Here is a 20000-nt window from a genome sequence, read left to right on the forward strand (position 1 = left end):
GTAGAGACATACCACAAAAGACTTGCAGCTGTAATTGCAGCAAAAGGTGGCTCTACAAAGTATTGACGCAGGGGGGCTGAATACTAATGCACAGATTTTTATTTGTTTAAAATTTTGAAGACCATTTATCATTTTCGTTTCACTTCACAATTATGTGCTACTCTGCGTTGGTCTATCACATAAAATCTCAATAAAAAACTTTGAAGTTCGTGGTTGTAAGGTGGAAAAAATGTGAAAAAGCTCAAGGGGTATGAATACTTTTGCAAGGCACTGTAACATCTCTCCAGGTGGTTCTGGATAACATCAAATCAAGTTTACTTGTACAGCGCTTTTAACAATAAACATTGTCGCAAAGCAGCTTTACAGAATTTGAACGACTTAAAACATGAGCTAATTTTATCCCTAATCTATCCCCAATGAGCAAGCCTGTGGCGACGGTGGCAAGGAACATAGTGAGTCCTCAGCAGTAAAATGACACAAACCTGGTGAAATGCAGTACCAGGACAATCTGGCCTACAGTGGGACCTACAGTGAAACCATCATACAGTAATTAAAAAAAAAAAAAGTTAACATCAAAAGCATCTGGAAGTGCAGGAGTGCCCACTTCATATACACACTAAATATTCATCCCACTTTAGAGCACACCATAGCATGAAAATCTGACACAAGCTCTGTCAAACCAGATTGAATGTGTTCAGGAATGTGTCTGCAGAAGGGGCACACTTAAATAAGCAAGATGCACTGAAAAGCCTCTGACTAACCACTCTCCAAGAAAGAAGAAACAAATTACATATGGAACTGAATAAATGGAACAATGGATAACTTACATTCTGACAAAAAGTGACTGCTTAGGGCCTAGTCCTGGAGATGAGTACTTCTCCACCAGAGCAAGTGTGCTGAAACCAAACTTGTGGATGGGCTCATTGGAATCTAGAGGGGGGAAATCTGTATCCACTTCCCCATCATCCTCAGCTATGTGGAGGCAGTATGTGTTGACATTCTCACTGTAGAGGGAAAGGGGAAAACAAAGCTGGTATTGGCATTACAAGTTATTATTGACATTTAAAGGCATCACTTTGTTTAAAGTAATTACAGTTAATTTTTCATTTCACAGCCATTATAATATGATCAAGGTGCAAACATTAAATCATAGGCTCCCTTTATTTCTTCGAGTTTTGATATTGCTATTCAACTGCTAGCTGACGAAGCTCTCCACCACATTTGTTGCTCTTTAGAATTAACCGTCACAAGCATAATGAATAGTTAATGTCATAGAACTAATTGTAGCCTGATTATAAACACAGTGATGTGTTGGAACATAAAAACTGAACAAAATGCAATGTAAAGGTGAAACTAGTGTAATTTGCTTCACAAATAAAGATGTGTTCCGAGAGGCACAGCCTTTTATTTCTGTGTAGTAATCACAGAAAAGCTGCATCACTGATATAACTACTAGACCATGTTAAGTCATCTACATGCGCTCCAAGACAGCCTTCTCAGCTTCTTACTCTGCTTCAACTGCCAGTAACCTTGGACCATAATTAGCGGACTGTTTAGGATGTGGCACATGGGTCAGACTCGTCTTAGAATCGGGGTTTAATTCTGCCAGCTGGGCATACCATGTGAGCATTGGCATCCCTGCCCAAATAGCACAGATGCCCAATCTAGAGACTGTTTGAGATGGGGATGTGAAAGCTGCAGTGAAATGCAGAGAGTGAGTTAAAAAAAAAATGGCTCAGTAGACAAAAGGAGGAGCTTGTAGGGAAAATTTGGCTAAAACAACTAGTCAGCAATGCAACTACCAAACTAGGTTAATTATGAACAGAATCTTAATATACACCGCAAAAAATGATCTCTTAGGAAGTGAAAATATCTTGAAAATAGTTGAAATAATCTAACATTTCCTTTTAGAGGAATACAAGACACCAATTCTGAGATTACTAAACTTAGTTCTGGATTGCAACCAACTTATTCTAAGATGTCTTATCGAGTAAAACTCTCTGTCCATGCAGCAAGATAATTTCACTAGTATTAAGTCATTTTCTCCTCAAATTCAGTTTTCAATTTTTTTTGCAGTGTACTAGCGGTGAAGACGAAACCTTTGTCACATGCACACTTCAAGCACAGTGAGATTCATCCTCTGCATTTAACCCATCTGAAGCAGTGAACACATGCGCGTGCACACACCCAGAGCAGTGGGCAGCCACACTACAGTGCCTGGGGAGCAGTCAGGGTTTAAGCACCTTGCTCAAGGGCACTTCAGCCCAAGGCCACCTCACGTTAACCTAACTGCATGTCTTTGAACTGTGGGGGAAACCAGAGCACCCGGAGTAAACCCACGCTGACACAGGGAGAACATGCAAACTCCACACAGAAAGGCCCGCACCGGCTGCTGGGTTTGAACCCAGAACCTTCTTGCTGTGAGGCAACAGTGCTAACCACTACACCACCGTGCTGCCACAAAAAAAAAAAAAAAAGACTAGCAAAAGAGAAGGCATCAAAGAGTAGCAAAGTTTAGGGGAAAAAAGTAACTTCCACTTAAATATCTTTCTGTTGTGAAGGAAAGTATACTTCCCAAAGGAAAACCTAGTTAGTGCTGAAAAAAACGCAATTCTGAATTTAATCAGTAAAATCTAAGTGTAATAAGTAATTTAGAATTAAATGAAATGACCATAAGGTCAAAACTGAGCCCACATTTGACTTTCAGAAACATATTTATAAGAACCAATAAGAGATATTAGTGCTGTAAGTAGGGCTGATGTGTTCCTGTAAAAGGAATAAGAAACTTCAGCATACCATACATCAATGGCGACTCCTCCATTGAGGAAAGGGAGGAAGATCCTCCCTTAAAATTTTAAAGAAAGAATTTCCAGGACACATTAGTTTAAAAAAAACGCATATAATTAATAGACAAACGTTTAAAACATGTCAAAACAGTTGAAATAACTATATTTTATCAATTAAAAATGGAAGAAAAACTCGCCAAAATATCGTCCTCCCTAACCTCCTCATTGACATCCATTGTATGCGCTCAGAACATGGGCAATTCGCGGGCTCCTCTTTTAACATGGGAGTGAATGGGCGAAAGGGAGGCGATTCCTCCATTTGGGCGGGTCTATTTGCCTGTCATCAAGCAGCCAATCAGCAGAGCTGCATTCGTCAGTGCGGCCAATCAGAATGAAGGGATGAGTTGGCGGGTTGAAATCATAGCATACTTACTGTCAGTGTCACTGCCGAGCTAGAGTAGTGTCGTTTTGAGTAGTGCGGACAGCGGAGAATTTGACTAATTGTTGGCTATTGCTTTGTTGTAGTTTATCAACTTAATAAAACGCGATGAAGGAACGTGACATTGTGTACACAATGTTAAACACGCCATTTCAAACACTGGGTTATGAGGAGAAGGTTAGAATCAAAACCGAAGGGAGACCAGTTTCCCAACTTAACATTCAGAAACCGAATGGTAAGCTAAGTGTGTTTAACACCAACACCTCGTGGTATCGGAGATACCCATGGCTAACAGGCAGTGTCACAACCAAACGGCTGTATTGCTGGCCTTGCCTGTTGATGGGTAGCAAATCCCAAACATGGTCTGTGCAGGGATTTAATGACATTAAAAATTTGGACAGGGCCACCAAGCGCCACGACCAGACCAAGGAACACGTTGGTGCAGCTATTCGCCTGAAATTGCTAGGCAGTGTGCCAGTTGACCAGCTAGTGGACGAGGGTGTGCGGATACAAGTGGCACAGCACAATACTAAAGTGCGTCGCAACAGAGATACGCTGAGGCATCTGATTGATGCTGTGGCGTATTTGGGCATGCAGGAGCTGGCATTTAGGGGGCGGGATGAAGGGCCAAATTCAGACAACAAGGGAAACTATAGGGAGCTGATGGAACTGATTGCACGGTATGACAATTTGCTGGCAGAGCAGTTGCAGTCTTCTGGTGTTTTTAGTGGCATGTCCTGTGGCATCCAGAACGACTTGATCTGTGCAATCGGCACGTCAATCAGCCACGAAATATCGAAAGAATTAAACGTGACTCCGTTTTTTTCATGGCAGATTGATGAAACCACTGATATAAGCTGTCATTCCCAGCTCTCAATTATCGCGAGGTTCGTGGACAGTCAGGGCATTATTCAGGAACATTTTCTGGGCTTTTTTGACGTGTCTAGTGGGAGGGATGCGCAGTCATTGTTTCAGTTTGTGCAGTCCGAGATGTCCCCTTACAACTTCACTGAGAAGTTGGTTGCACAAACTTACGATGGTGCTGCGGTGATGGCCTCGGCTCTCAATGGACTGCAGGCTAAAGTGAGAGAGGTTGCTCCAGCCGCTACTTTTGTTCACGGTCACGCCCACCGCCTGAATCTCGTCCTTAGTCAAGGTGTCAAGGCCATACCCAAAGCGCGAGTCTTTTTTGCAAACCTGGGTGGGTTCACGTCATTCTTTTCCAAATCAAGTAAGAGGGTGGCACTACTTGAGGAATCTGATTGCGCGAGAATGCCAAAGACCGCTCCAACACGTTGGAATTTCTCATCCAGGGTCGTGAATACCGTCGCAGGTAACCATGAAAAATTGCTTAACACGTTTACCCGCGTTCTAGAACATCCTTCTATGGATGATGAAACAACTCGATTGGCGGATGGCCTGAAGGCAAAATTGGAAGACTTTGAGTTCATGTTCTTGCTTTTTACTTTTGAGGAGCTGTTTGCACAGGCCGACGTTTTATTTAACATATTGCAACAGAAAGTCATGGATGTTGCCTTCTGCAAACAGCGCATGGAAAACTTTATGCAGTTGCTTAATGAGCTGAAGTCAGACAGGGCTTTTGAGAAAACATACAGCAAAGCTGCCAGTCTCACAGAAGACCCCGAATTTGGTCACAGGAGAAAGAGAAGGCAGGGTGAGCAAGACCATCGCCAGGTCTATAAAACTCTCTATGACTCAGTGCATGACAGCATCAAGGCCCAACTCACACAGCGCTTCCAGCAGCTTGGCCGTTTGCATTTCATGGAGCTGTTAGACTTTGACAAATTTGAATCATTTAAAGCAGAATTCCCTTCTCGTGCATTGTCCAACTTGTCAGAGACATATGGGAATTTCTTTGATGAGGCCAAACTGAAGGTGGAACTGCAGCATTTCTACAGTGATGCAGAGATCCACTCTTCCCGAAAACAGTGTGAGGCTATCAGCTTCATGAAGTCAAACGGGCTTGATGAGGCAATGTCTCAGGTGTATAGACTCGTGTGTCTGATTGCCACCATTGGTGCCACCTCAGCAGGAGTTGAGAGGAGCTTCTCATGTCTGAAGCGCATAAAAAGTTTCACCAGAAACACAATGGGACAAGAGAGGTTGAAAAGTTTAGCAGTCATGTCAATTGAAAGGAGGATGCTTAAATCTCTTCAACAAGATCCCCAGTGGTATGAGCAAGTCATTGACAAATTTGCCACCCAGACATCCAGGAGACTTGACTACTTTTTTAAATTTGACCCATTCACACCTCACATAGCTCATTCAACAAGCATTACACTACATGGTATTTCCCATGCTGATGTGTCCTCAAAAACATTTTACTTTTATTTCTTGCAGTAACAAAAAACCCCATTTTTAACAGAGCTTATCTTTAAAAATATACAAATCCCCTAACAGTTGTAAACACCCACACAACTTCCAACCTCTCTCTCTCTCTCTCTCTCTCTCTCAACCATCCACCTATCTATTCACTCACTGTCCTCCCCTATTTTTATGACCACCAGTCGCCACTGCCATACATATGGTGTTATTCAAAAAGACAACCATGATTGTGAAATGGACCTTTACATGCTGGTCTCCATGAGCCGACTGAAGATCATCATCACCGGTGAAGGTTCTCAATCATCCAGGTCATCATAAACCATAGGTGTTAAAAAGGGCAAATGGACTTGCTTGAAATCCTTGAAGGACATTTCACCTCTCTTCCGAAAGGCTTTTTCAGTTCTGTCTGACTAGTGGGGAGTTTCAGGTATTTATCCTCTCGTGGACCAAAAGCAACTCTAAGGAGTCTCACTGAGGTCACGTGGATCATTGACCCTCTCAGTCATCCTGTAGGTTAGGGTCCCTGGAGGCCGGGTGTGAACAGTGTTAGCCCATGTTTACATTAGACCGTATCAGCGGATCATCAGATTAACGTTTTTAAAACGATTAGGGTGCACACAGCAACGCCAATACACGATTTGCGTGCACACAACAATACCAATACACGGATACGCTCGGCTCCGCAGGCATCCTGCGCTCCAAATCACTCCGCCCTGAACAGCGAGTGCCCTCTGGAGGGTGCGCACTCCGGCCCTGCGCAGCTCACAGAGCGCGCGAGTGAAGCACACTAACAGTGTTTTCGGGACTGAGCTGCTGTGTGTGTGATCCCAGCGAACATCACTTACCACTTGCAAGTGGAAGGATGGCAAGCCTAAAGACAATCATAACTACACAATGGGCAGTATTTGCATCAGTATTTGCAGTATTTTCATACTTTTATACTCTTTAATGAAAGGTGATACAAGGCGGAAGTCCGCGCCGTTTTTCAGCAGTCGCGTCACATGACCAACGCCAGCAAATCAGGAAGGTGGATGTCACAGTGACGTTGTCCAATGAGACGCCAGCTAGAGCTCAGCACAGCGTATCCGCGTATTCTGAATGTTTACATAGCACCGGAGCTGACACGATCTAGATTGAATACGTGGACGCTGGCGGATTCCCGTTTCCCGGTGTTTCCAGGCGGTTTAATGTAAACGGACAGTGCATCCGCGAAGAAAACGAGACAGATACGGTCTAATGTAAACGTAGCCTTAGCAGCCTACAGGGTCATTAGGGTGATCTGTGGGTCATTGGCTCTTTCTGCCATCATGTGAGTCATTGAAGTCAGCTGAGTCTTTGTGTGGATGTGTATTCAGTTGTCTGGGAAGTGTGCCAAGCACTGCATTATAGGTAGCTGATAAGTGGCGTCTCAGGCTACATCCACACGACAACGGCAACGAGATGTTATTAAAAAAAATATCGCGTCCACATAAGCAACGGATCAGTAAAATATCAGGTACATATGGCAACGCAACGCTTGCTGAAAACGATGCAATACACATGCCACACCTCTAGAGGCGCTGTAAGACGGTCCCTTCGAAGACACCAGAACAATAGAAGTAGTAAGGACGCATGCACATAAACTATTATGCGCGAGACTTCATATTAGCCACAAAGTCAGAAAAATCTGTTCGTAAAATTACATTATAATGACCAAATACAATGAAAAGTATTTTTCCAGTCTCATCTGTGAAAGGTAATCCCACGTGATCTCGTTTGGACGGCAAACCTGTTGGTACAGTTAAACGCAGCACGTGAATGAGGCATCTTTATTCTCCGTTTTGACCCATCCAATATGGCGGCGAGGATGACGTATGATTCTACGCGGAAGGCGGCGTCTTTAATGGTCCGGAATAAATTGAATGCTACACGTTGATGGATTAATTTGTTCTTCTACGCCCTTTTTGAGGAATGTATTGTAGGACTTAAACCAACATCTAAAGAGGTGAGATCGCTCCTTTTTTTTCCCTATTTTTGCTGGCGGGATTGACTCTGCCCTAAGGGCTATTCTCTCTCTCTCTCTCTCTCTCTCACTTTGCACCATTACACAATAAATATTCACAGTGAAAATATTTTGTAAGCGCGTTTCATGAACCAAGTTATAGGATTTGTTGACAACTCGCATCGAGTTCGTTACACTTCTACCCGGCGTGAAGCACATGTGGTTGTGACATCATCGTAAACAAATCCGTTCTACTCATCCAGACGACTTCGCAACGGCGCCGTTGCCAGATCTTTCCACTCTGGAACCCGTTCTCAAAAGATTTCGTTTTGGGGCACCCAAAACGCCGGTGCCGTGTGGACACCAGGCCGAAACGATAAACAATTTTATCGGATTCACCTGAATCCGTTGCCGTGTGGACAGGGCCTCAGACAACCTACTCTGTTCAGTGATGGTTGTTCAGCTATAGTCGAAGATGGCTTCTTTTACTCCTCTTTCAAACCCCAAGTCTTCTCTGGCTAAAATGCATACATTGCAGTCCTAAAATGAATGTCCTTTGTTTGTGAAGATTCTCAGTCATCCAGGTCATAGTAAGAAGAAGCCTTTCGGATTAGAGGTGAAACGTTTTCAAGAATCTTCAAGCAAGTCCAGTTGCTCTTTTCTACCACCCACAATGTCCTTTGTTATTGAGATGAAGATAGACTGCAGAGTCCTAGCCTGAGGAACTGGCTCTCCTGTTTTGAGCCATACACTTGTGAAGTGGTCATTTCGTTTCCCCAATGTGCAGGTCTGTGCATTCTTTACTGCACTGAATTGTGTACACTACGTTGTCCTGTTTGTGTCTGGACATAGTCTTTAGGGTGGACCAATTTCTGCCTCAGTGTGTTACTGGGTCTGAAGTGTACAGGGATGTTATGGTTGTCGAAGATCCTCCCAAGTTTCTCAAATAGTCCAGAAATGTAGGGGATGACAAATGTTCTTGTGTTTGTTGCCGTTTTCTTCCCTGTCCGTTATGTTTCTTTTCCTGGTCTCGATGAAAGCCCAGCTGGGATACCCGTACTTCTGAAGTGCCTCCTTGATGTATTTTTGCTCCTTCTCTTTCCCCTCTACTGTTGTAGGAATGTTCTGAGCCCTGGGATGTAAGGTCCTAATGACCCCCCCCCAATTTGTGATCCAGTGGGGGGTGAGAGTCAAACAGTAGGTACTGGTCTGTGTGTGTGGGTTTCTAGTAGACCTTGATGCTAAGGCTTCAGTCTTGTTCGATGTGCATGCTGCAGTCCAAAAAGGCTAGGTTGTTTCCACTGATGTCCTCCTGAGTGAACTTGATGTTGATGTCCACTGCATTGATGTGCTCTGTGAAGGCTTCCACCTCATGAGTTTTTATTTTTACCCAGGTGTCATCCACATACCTGAACCAGTGGCTGGGAGTGACTCCTGAAAGGCTTCGTTTTCCACTTCCTCCATGTATAGATTGGCCACTATAGGAGACACCGGTGAGCTCATGGTGCATTCATGCTTCTGTCTGTAGAAACATTTGTTAAACTGCAAATAGGTGGTGGTCAAGCAGAGGTCAAGCAGGTGCAAACGTGGTCCATGGTGAGGTTCATTCTGTCCGGTAAGGTGCCGTCTTGAAGTCGTTTTCTAACCAATTTGACTGCTTCTGTGGTGGGAATGCAGGTGAAAAGAGAAGTGACATCATAGTAAGCCATCTGAATCTAGCTTTAGGTCTGCAACTTTAGTGGCAAAATCTTGGGAGTTATTGATGAGATTTGGCATGTTTCCGACAAGAGGAGCCAGGATGGTGGCTAGGTGTTTGGCAATGTTGTAGGTGACCGAGTTTATGCTGATGATGAAGAGTCTGAGTGGAGCTCCTTCCTTGTGAATCCTGGAGTCCATAAATGAGAGGAATGGCTTCCCCAGGGTACATTCTGTAGTATAGAGATCAGACAATAACATGGTCCTTTTCTAGTTGTTGTAGGCAGCTCACAATTTTCTTTTTGTAACTGCTGATGGGATCCTGCCTCAGGGTTTCGTAGGTGGTTGTGTCGCTGAGGAGACTGGTCATCTTTGAGTGGTAGTCCGCTGTATTTAGCACCACTGTGCATCTCCCTTTGTCAGCAGGAAGGATGGTGATCTTCCAGTCTCTTTGAAGCAATGTAAGAGCCCTCTTTTCTTGGATGGTGAGGTTGGAGGGGGGTGCTTTCGCACTGGCTAGAGCAGCTGATACTTTCACGCCAAGTTGCTCTGCCTCTGTGTTGGTTAAATTGTTGTTTCTGATGGCTGACTCGGTGGCTGTGATGGGATCGACCACTGATATCTGCTCTGGTGGAACTGCAAAATTTAGTCCTGCTAACACCATTCACACCCAGCCTCCAGGGACCCTAACAACCTACAGGATGAGAGAGGATCAATGACCCATGTGACCTCAACGACTCTCCTTCGGGTTGCTTTTGGTCCACTAGAGGATAATTACCTGGAACTCCCCACTAGTCAGACAGAACTGAAGAAGCCTTTCAGATGAAAGGTGAAACAACTTCAAGGATTTCAAGCAAGTCCAGTTGCCTTTAGCGCCTACGGTTAAAGAATCATCATCTTGCCAATGATGATACAGTTCCAGCACTTTGTGTTTGGGCCCCTAAATACAGTTTCAAGCAGCTACTGAGGGGTCAAGTACTACAGAGCCAATTTTGGACCATGTGACACCAATGTATTATGGTCCTAAGCATAGCTTTTAATTGCTGTGTTGACACAATGAAGCACTGTAGAGATATGACTTCACATTTATTTAGCTATTTCACTGTCAATGCCTGCCATATTATACTGCAAAATTGAAGAGCAATAAATGACTTCAAAACAGCTGGCTCCAAGGAATCACATGACAAAAACAAATAACCTCATGATTTGAAGTCAAGCAGTTGAAAAATTATGAGCACTTGTTTTCAATATTTTACAAGCACTGCAAATATTTGAGTCAGTAAATAGTTCATTAATAGAGAAATTTTATTGTTACCTTAAAATGTACAACTTTGGTATGGCTGGACTTCTATTTACTTTTATTTCCTTTTTAAAGTGAAGATCAAACAATGCAGACTGATCTTCAAACAACTTGCTGTTGCTAACCAACTCTCCTCTTTTCTCTCTCAGAACAACCTCCTGGATCCTCAACAGTCCGGCTTCTAAGCCAGACACTTGACCGAGATGGCACGTCTCTCCGTCAGTGAGGTACTTCATGCAGCACATGCTGCCTACTGCTCCTCAGTCTGGATTACCTTAAACCTTTCTGCTGCATGGCACCATTGATCACCCCATCCTCCTGTCATCCCTATTAGCACTGGGGATCTGCAGGATAGCACTGGATTGGTTCAAGTCCTACTTCTTCAGCTGCTCCTTTCATGTTACCTGGGCTGGTACAGTATTGGCACCATGCCAACCTACCACCAGTGTCCCCCAAAGTTCAGTCCTTGGTCCACTTCTCTTCTTCCTCTACACCCATTCTCTCAGCCCAATTATCTCTACTCATGGTCTATCCTACCACCACTATGCTCTTGACACTCAATTGTTTCTCTCTTTTCCTCCTTCTGACACACAGGTCTCTGCTTACATCTCTGCTTGTTTGCATGACATCCAGAGCTGGATGGACAACCATCACCTGAAGCTCAATCCAGGTAAGATGAAATTGATTTATATTCCCGCTCCATCCTCTCCACCCCTGGACTTCATCTCCCTGGCTGGCATCTCTAGGTCACCTTCAACCAGTGCGAGGAGCCTAGGGGTGGTGTTTGACAACAGACTCTCCTCTTTGGCAAACATCCCTGCAGTGACCTGGATATGCAGATTTCTCCTTTACAACATTCAAAGGATCCGCCCCTTCCTCACCACCTACTCTACTCAGCTCCTGGTCCAAGTGCTGATCCTCTCCTGCTTAGACTACTGCAACTCTCTCCTCACCAGTCTTCCAGGATCTGCCACCAGACCCCTGCAGCTCATCCAGAATGCTGCAGCCTGCCTGGTCAACAACCGCCCTCATTCCTCCCACATTACCCCTCTTGTCCCTGCCCTTCACCAGCTGTCAGTTGCAGATCGCATCAAATTTAACACGGTGCACGCTTATCAGGCAGTCAAGGGGTCAGGTCCAGCATACCTCCAGAGACTGATCGGCACCTACATGCCAGCCAGATCCCTATGCTCCACTGCTACTGATCACCTGGCCTTCTTCCTTTCCATACCTGCCCAGCCTACTCAAGACTGCTGTCTGGCCTGGATCCCCACTGGTAGGATGACCTTCCAATCGAGGTCAGAACTGCAGACTCCCGAACCATATGGATAAAGAGTAATCACTAGATTTCCAGCATAGCACAAACTCCACTGTCCCTGGCTTTCAGACTGTACAGACTGACAGAAATTGCAGACTCAGCAGTAAGTAGAAAGGATGGGGCTTATGAACAAGAGACAGTGTAATTTTGGACATGACTGTAAAGGAGCACCTCTAGGGTGCATCAGTTGCCCTCACGTTCATAAAATCTGATGCATTTTTGTTTGGGTGTTCCTTTTCATCAATAAAGACATCCTGTAAAATTTTTGACCATATTCAAAAGTCTAATGGTGGCACCATGAGGTTCATTTTTTGCCAAAAAATGCTTATTTTATGTTTTCGCGTAAGGCTTGAATCACAATGTTGGACTCCATTTATTGATTTCTTGTGACCCAGAGATCATGTTAAGAACCTTTGCAAAGGATTGAGAAGCATTAAATGTGATTCATAATACATTTGTATTGTTTAAAAGTAGTTGAACAATGATTCAATGAACAGCTAAAACTCAAACTGTGCTTGATAATATATTTAGAATATGTACTAAAAATGTGTATCTAAGATATATGGTATACTCTATAAGGTGCCATAATGTTTCATGAAAAGTGATCGAAATTTTGTCATAAAAGTCATAAAATAGCAGCTTTTTCCATAACTTTGAGCTCCTGGTGCCACCATTAAACTTTTGAATTTTGTCAAAATATTTCACCCAGTGTGTTTTCTTACCAAAAGGAACATAAAAAAATGCATCATGATCGGAGGAACTTTTCAATTTTAGGGAGCAACTGATGCACCCTAAGCATCTCTGTAGCCCAGACACTGAACTGTTAACCATGACATTGCATCCATAACAAAGCGGTGCTTGAAAGTTTGTGAACCCTGTAGAATTTTCTATATTTCTGCATAAATATGACCTAAAACATCATCAGATTTTCACACAAGTCCTAAAAGTAGATAAAGAGAACCCAGTTAAACAAATGAGACAAAAATATTATACTTGGTCATTTATTTATTGAGGAAAATGATCCAATATTACATATGCAAGTGACAAAAGTATGTGAACCTCTAGGATTAGCAGTTAATTTGAAGGTGAAATTAGTGACAGTTGTTTTCCATCAATGGGATGACAATCAGGTGTGAGTGGGCACCCTGTTTAACAGGGATCTATCAAAGTCTGATCTTCACAACATGTTTGTGGAAGTGTATCAGGGACAAACGAGAGATTTCTGAGGACCACAGAAAAAGCATTGTTGATGCTCATCAGGCTGGAAAAGATTGCAAAACCATCTCTAAAGAGTTTGGACTCCACCAATCCACAGTCAGACAGATTGTGTACAAATGGAGGAAATTCAAGACCATTGTTACCCTCCCCAGGAGTGGTCGACCAACAAAGATCACTCCAAGAGCAAGGCATGTAATAGTCAGCGAGGTCACAAAGGACCCCAGGGTAACTTCTAAGCAACTGAAGGCCTCTCTCACATTGGCTAATGTTCATGAGTCCACCATCAGGAGAACACTGAACAAATGGTGTGCATGGCAGGGTTGCAAGGAGAAAGCCACTGCTCTCCAAAAAGAGCATTGCTGCTCATCTGCAGTTTGCTAAAGATCACACGGACAAGCCAGAAGGCTATTAGAAAATGTTCTGTGGACAGATGAAACCGAAATAGAACTTTTTGGTTTAAATGAGAAGCATTATGTTTGGAGAAAGGAAAACACTGCATTCCAGCATAAGAACCTTATCCCATATGTGAAACATGGTGGTGACAGTATCATGGTTTGAGCCTGTTTTGCTGCATTTGGGCCAAGACAGCTTGCCATCATTGATGGAACAATGAATTCCGAATTATACCAGCAAATTCTAAAGGAAAATGTCAGGACATCTGTCCATGAACTGAATCTCAAGAAAAGGTGGGTCATGCAGCAAGACAACAACCCTAAGCACACAAGTCATTCTACCAAAGAATGGTTAAAGAAGAATAAAGTTAAATGTTTTGGAATGGCCAAGTCAAAGTCCTGACCTTAATCCAATCGAAATGTTGTGGAAGAACCTGAAGCGAGCAGTTCATGTGAGGAAACCCACCAACATCCCAGAGTTGAAGCTGTTCTGTACAGAGGAATAGGCTAAAATTCCTCCAAGCTGGTGTGCAGAACTGATCAACAGTTACGGGAAACATTTAGTTGCAGTTATTGCTGCATGAGGGGGTCACACCAGATACTGAAAGCAAAGGTTCACATACTTTTGCCACTCACATATGTAATATTGGTTCATTTTCCTCAATAAATAAATGACCAAGTATAATATTTTTTGTCTCATTTGTGTAACTGGGTTCTCTTTATCTACTTTTAGGACTTGTGTGAAAATCTGATGTTTTAAGTCATATTTATGCAGAAATATAGAAAATTCTAAAGGGTTCACAAACTTTCAAGCACCACTGCAAATGCATTGAGATATGCCCTCACTTCCTGTTTGCTGGTTTAGCCATCAAATAATTTTTAAATCAAATTTCAAAATGGCTGACTTCCTATTTGGCAAATTACAACTTTACATGACAAACTCAGCACCTTCATGGGAATCAAGAAAATGAAGAAACTTGATTGCAGTCAGTCAGTGTTGGGCCCTTGAACAAGGCCCTTAATCCTCAACTGCTCAGTTGAAGTAAGTCACTCTGGATAAGGGCATCTGACAAATGCTGGAAAAGTGAATATTAGAATCAGTTTTACTATATATTTTTTTAAAAAGAGAGATTAGGATGGATTTTGTTTCAGCAATTGAATCTACATACAAAGTTTGGAAGTTCTAGCTTAAAAGTTGAAAAAGTGTAGTAAAATCAGTGGATTGTTAAGGAAGGATAGAGGGATGAATGAAAGAATAAAAGGGTGAGAATTGAGTGTCATTAGTGTGAAAAGCAGTTAAGTACCATATTTTTGCAGTTGAATATGTACCAAATTTTGTGACTCAACCTTAAAAGTAGTAGCAGTAAAATCAATCATTTCTAATGGGGGGAGAGAGAGAGAGAAAGGAGCAGAGAAAACATTGACATTTATGTAAGGCAGTGGTTCCCAAAGTGGGGGGGCACAGACCCATTGCAGGGGGGGTGCGGGGCACGGATGGAATGAATGAATGAATGAATGAATGAAATCAATAAATTACACTGCTAGCATAACATGGAGAAGTTTTTGGCAGGGGGCGCGGGGCTCCCACATAAACGCAAATCAGAGGATGAAGCATCGCCAAATGTGCTTCCAAAGCAAGTTTATTCCAAGGCAAAGACAAGAAAATATGACAACACACATCTTGTCTTTGGCTTCACCTGTACAACGGTGGGTAATGAAGAGAGACCGCAATGTGTTGTCTGTCTTAAAGTGCTAGCTTGTGACAGCTTGAAGCTGAACAAGCTAAGACGCCACTTGGAGACAAAACATCCAGAGCACAAAGACAAGCCAGTTGAGTTTTTCAGACAAAAACTCGTAAACTGCCGTGCTCAACAGTCCCTATTTACTAAAGCTGCATCCGTGCTGGCAAATGCTTAACTCGCCTCATGTAAAGTTGCCTACCGAGTGGCACAGTGTAAAAAGCCGCACACAATAGCAGTGGAATTAGTACTTCCCTGTGCTATGGACATGGTATCAACTATGCTTGATGACACTGCAGCCAGCAAACTAAGGGCTATTCCTCTGTCCAACAACACCATCGGCAGGAGCATTTATGACATGTCAAAGGACATAGAGGAGCAGCTTAATGACAAAGTGCGTGACAGCTGCTTTTCTCTTCAGATGGATGAAGCCACTGACAGTAACAAAGACTGTTTATTAATTACTTACGTGAGATTCATAGATGGAGATGACATGAGGGAGGAATTGCTTTTCTGCAAAAAAGTTACTGGCAGAGCCACAGCAGAAGAACTGTTTAAAATCATTGACTCTTACTTGAAAGAGGCCAACCTGAAATGGGAGGACTGTGTGGGGATCTGCACTGATGGGGCGCAGGCTATGGCTGGGAAACGGGCAGGGCTGCAAGCGCTCATCAAGCGCATCTCCCCCAATGTGCAGTGGACGCACTGCATGATACACCGCGAAGCACTGGCATCTAAACAGCTGAGTCCCGAGCTGAATAATGTAATGACCGACGTTATTGCCACTGTCAACTACATCAAAACATGAGCTGTCAAAGCCCGGATTTTTTCGGCACTGTGCGAGGAAATGGGCTCCGACCACACAGCTGTTCTGTTTCACAGCAAGTCCCAATGGCTGTCACGTGGGAAGGTGCTGTCCAGGGTCTTTGAACTGCGAGATGAAATCCGCATCTTTTTGAAGGAAGAGGGCAATGATCTTGCCCACAAATTTTAATGTAACAAGTTCCTCATGAAACTTGCATACCTCAGTGACATGTTTCTGAAACTCAATGAAGTGAATTTGCAGTTGCAGGGCACAAATACACACCTCCCACATCTGGCAGATAAAATCACATCATTCACCAGAAAACTTGAGATGTGGCTGCAGCGAGTGAAGGTTGGAAATGTGGACTCATTTGAGAACCTGAAATCATTCATTGAAGACAACAAACTGCAGAACACAGTGATCCCATGCATGAAAGCACACGTCTCTGCCCTTCAGAACCATTTCCAGAAATATTTCCTGATGCAGGATCCCAAAGAATATGACTGGATCCGTGACCCCTTCAGTGCAACACCACCTGCCAACTTCAGCACATCAGAGGAGGAACAGTTCATTGATGTCACCTCTGATTCAACAATGAGGCTGCAGTTTCAGTCAAAGACACTGGCTGCATTTTGGATTGGAGTGGAGAAAGATTACCCACTGCTAGGTAAGAGAGCCCTGGCCATACTTCTTCCTTTTGCCACATCCTACCTATGTGAGAGAGGTTTTTCTGCTGTGGCCTCAATCAAGACAAAATACAGATCAAAGCTGGACATTGAAAATGAACTCAGAGTGGCAATCTCAAAACTGCAACCCAGATTTGAGAAGATCTGCAGCACGAAGCAGGCCCACACAAGTCACTGAAAAGATGCGTCATTTTTGCACAACAAATCTTTAGGTTTTTGTTTTTTTCTTCTCAGGGAGTTGGTCATGTTTTAAAACCCATTTTTGCAGAGGCGCAATGTTTGAAAACTGCATTGATAATGTTGAATATTAAAAAAAAGAAACCTGTTACACAGTTAAGGTGCTTGAAAACAGTTATACTTAAAATAATTATATTGCAACCTGTAGTTTATGGCAGTTTACTTTTATTTGTTCAAATTTATTATTATTATTGTTCATAATTTAGCTGTTTAATAATAAATTACCAAACAGCTAAATTATGGTGTATTCCAAATTATTATGATCACTACCAATGCAGCAATAATGTATCACTTACCGTATTACATAAACGCTACAGCCAATAGCACACTGAAGGCAATTTGGAGGTCTTTTAGATTGTGTGACTTCGAGAATACATCAGCAAAAACAGACACTCACAGTTTAATAGGATAATTGAATTTATTATGACAATGATACTAAATGAATAATAGCAGTTGAATACATTATATACAATATGGTCATATGCTTGATGAGCGCGTGTGCGCGCGCGTGTGTGTGTGCGTGTGTCTGTGAGGGGGCTGTGAGGTTTGGAATGTTATCTGAGTGGTGTTGGGGGAGGGGATTCCACCTCGTGGTCGAGACAAAGGAATCCCACCTACTTATAACATTACCAAATCCACTGAAATCTTGATGAGGTCAAAATATGTGTAATAATGAAATTAAAGGTGTTAGAAAGGACAGAGAAAGAGCATGCAACACCTATCTATTAAAAACAACTGAGAGGACACATAGAACACAAGATCAGTGTGCACAATTAAACAGTTCCTGAGTTTAAATTCACACTACTTCATAAAGCTAATTCCTAAGACTAATTTTGCCCAAAATGCCAGCCTTGCTTCCAGTATCTTGCTTCTATGCAAGATTATGCAGAGATGTTCCGAAGAGACCGGAGTTCACAGGAGCTCGTGGAGGCTTCTGTAAAAAACAGAGAATTCTTGGTCTGACGCTTCGTCGTTCGTGAGGAAGAGTCTCTGATCAAACAATGTGTACAGCGATTAAGTCAGAAGGAATCCGGTCACTTCTAACTTTTAATTAACTGCTTTGGGCTGCAGTTGTAACGTTACTTATAATGAACAAATAAAAACTGGTTGTAACTCAATCTGAGTGAGATGGCACGATTTAAGTAGTTTTACCGTGGCCAGTGGTAAACGAAAGCGCGCTGAATCTTCTTTCTTGCCAGGCAGAAGTCGTGATTTCGGACGGTCCGGTAAGAGAGTGTCTCTTTATGTCTGTAGTGACACGAGGTCCCACAGCGCCAAAGAGAAGGAACGGAAGTTTACTGAGTCACTTATAGAGGCATGGAGGAAGTGACGTAGGTGATCCCACCCAGCCGTGATGCAAGTCATCGCGGAAGTTGGTTGATGGGATTTGTAGTTCTAGACAGTAGGTGGCTGTACCTACATGTATGTGTGTCCTGTTTATCTTTTTTCTTTTTTTGTCTGGGGGGCGCAAAAATTTTCTTATCTACCAAAGGGGGGCCCAGCAGAGAAAGTTTGGGAACCACTGATGTAAGGTATGACAACCTAATGATATGATGACTTCGGTAGTCTTAGCTTTTAATTTCTAGGAGCAGTCAGGCCATGAAAAAAAATGAAACAAAGCCAATTGGAGGAAATGTGAGATGAAAGAAAACAGAAAGCAGGAGTGATAGAGGAATGAAGAGGTGGAGTGCTTTGTATTATTGCCCAGAACATGGTCTTGTAAGTTTGGAGGCATTATTTAAAAAGTGACCACATGGGAGCAGTTCGAAAAATTTCCCATTCAAAAATGGATGGACAGAGGGATAAAAAAAGAGGAATGTGAGTGAAGTATCAAAATGAAAATAAGCTTAAGTGTCATTTACAAGACATGAATAAAGTTTCTATGTCGAGTGGTTCTAGCTAAATTAATTACAGGAAACTGATTAAAAGAAAAAAATACTAGAGCTTGAAAGCAAAAAATTAAATTTTCACATGGACAGGTAGGCGGACAGATAGACAGACATAGTTCTTGAATTAATAATAAACAACTCAAAAAAGGAACATTAATAATAATAGATAAAAAGTCAAGGGATAACAATAGTGTTTTGCTTTGCAAGCACTATAATAATAAAAAGCCTAGGGATAACAATATTGTACAGAGACCCAGAAAACACATTGGGGGGGAGAGACATGACAAGTTTTTCCAAGACCTCACGAAGCATACCGTTCATATACCATTATTCACCCCCCCATCCATATACCTTCCAGGGCTCCGTAATATAGTACTCTACAAGCACTATAATAAAGTGCAAAGATTGCTAGCATGTTGCTAGAGTGACGCTACTTTTGACTGCAAGAAGTGTGCTTGTATATAGCTTTTGGAAACATTCATCCATTCCCTTACATTCTATTACATAAATTTTTTCATCCATTCCGCTGGTGGAATGAAAACTGATTTAGACATTTTTTTTTAACAATATAAGCAAATGAAATATTTCATCACAACAAGTCTGTTATAAGATTAATCAGGAGAGACTTGGCTTTGTATGTGTGTGAACTATCGTGACTGTTCAGGGCAATAGAAAAACGAGCATATGATAAAAGGACCACCATATTTAATCGGTCAGTCTTATTTGATTGACATCCACGTATACGAATTGTAGAAAATTTTTGCTTTCAAACATGACATCAGGTGTGTTCCAGAAAATGCCTGAATTTGTCAGAGGTTTTATCAGAGTTATTTACAAGTGAATCTGAGGCTTTTTATGAGGAAGATAGCATGGATTAGTTGAAGAGCAAGCATTGAACCTGGTTCTTGAAATGTATGTAAGCTGTGTTGTTTTCTATTTTAAATTTTTGTAGTATGGAAAGGCCTTTTTTTTTTTTTTTACAGGGCCCCTAAAGTCCAGAAAGGTGATCTTTTTCCATCTTGTGCACTCAAGATATATACACACACACACACATATATATATATATATATATACACACACAATATATACAACCCCGATTCCAAAAAAGTTGGGACAAAGTACAAATTGTAAATAAAAACGGAATGCAATAATCTGCAAATCTCAAAAAC

At 42.4% G+C, this 20000-nt stretch overlaps 1 protein-coding gene across 7 annotated transcripts in view; it reads right to left on the bottom strand.

Moving 5' to 3' along the window:
* The window catches only part of mapkap1 (MAPK associated protein 1), a 527166-nt gene that overhangs the window by 374382 nt on the left and 132784 nt on the right, over window positions 1–20000 (bottom strand). For all 7 annotated transcript variants that reach the window (XM_060912998.1, XM_060913001.1, XM_060913002.1 and 4 more), the window contains one exon: window positions 828–1004. In XM_060912998.1, the coding sequence (XP_060768981.1) occupies window positions 828–1004 (177 nt within the window). The remainder of the gene's footprint in view (window positions 1–827; window positions 1005–20000) is intronic.

This window comes from Neoarius graeffei, chromosome 28 (genome assembly GCF_027579695.1).
Source record: "Neoarius graeffei isolate fNeoGra1 chromosome 28, fNeoGra1.pri, whole genome shotgun sequence".
Taxonomy (NCBI): domain Eukaryota; kingdom Metazoa; phylum Chordata; class Actinopteri; order Siluriformes; family Ariidae; genus Neoarius; species Neoarius graeffei.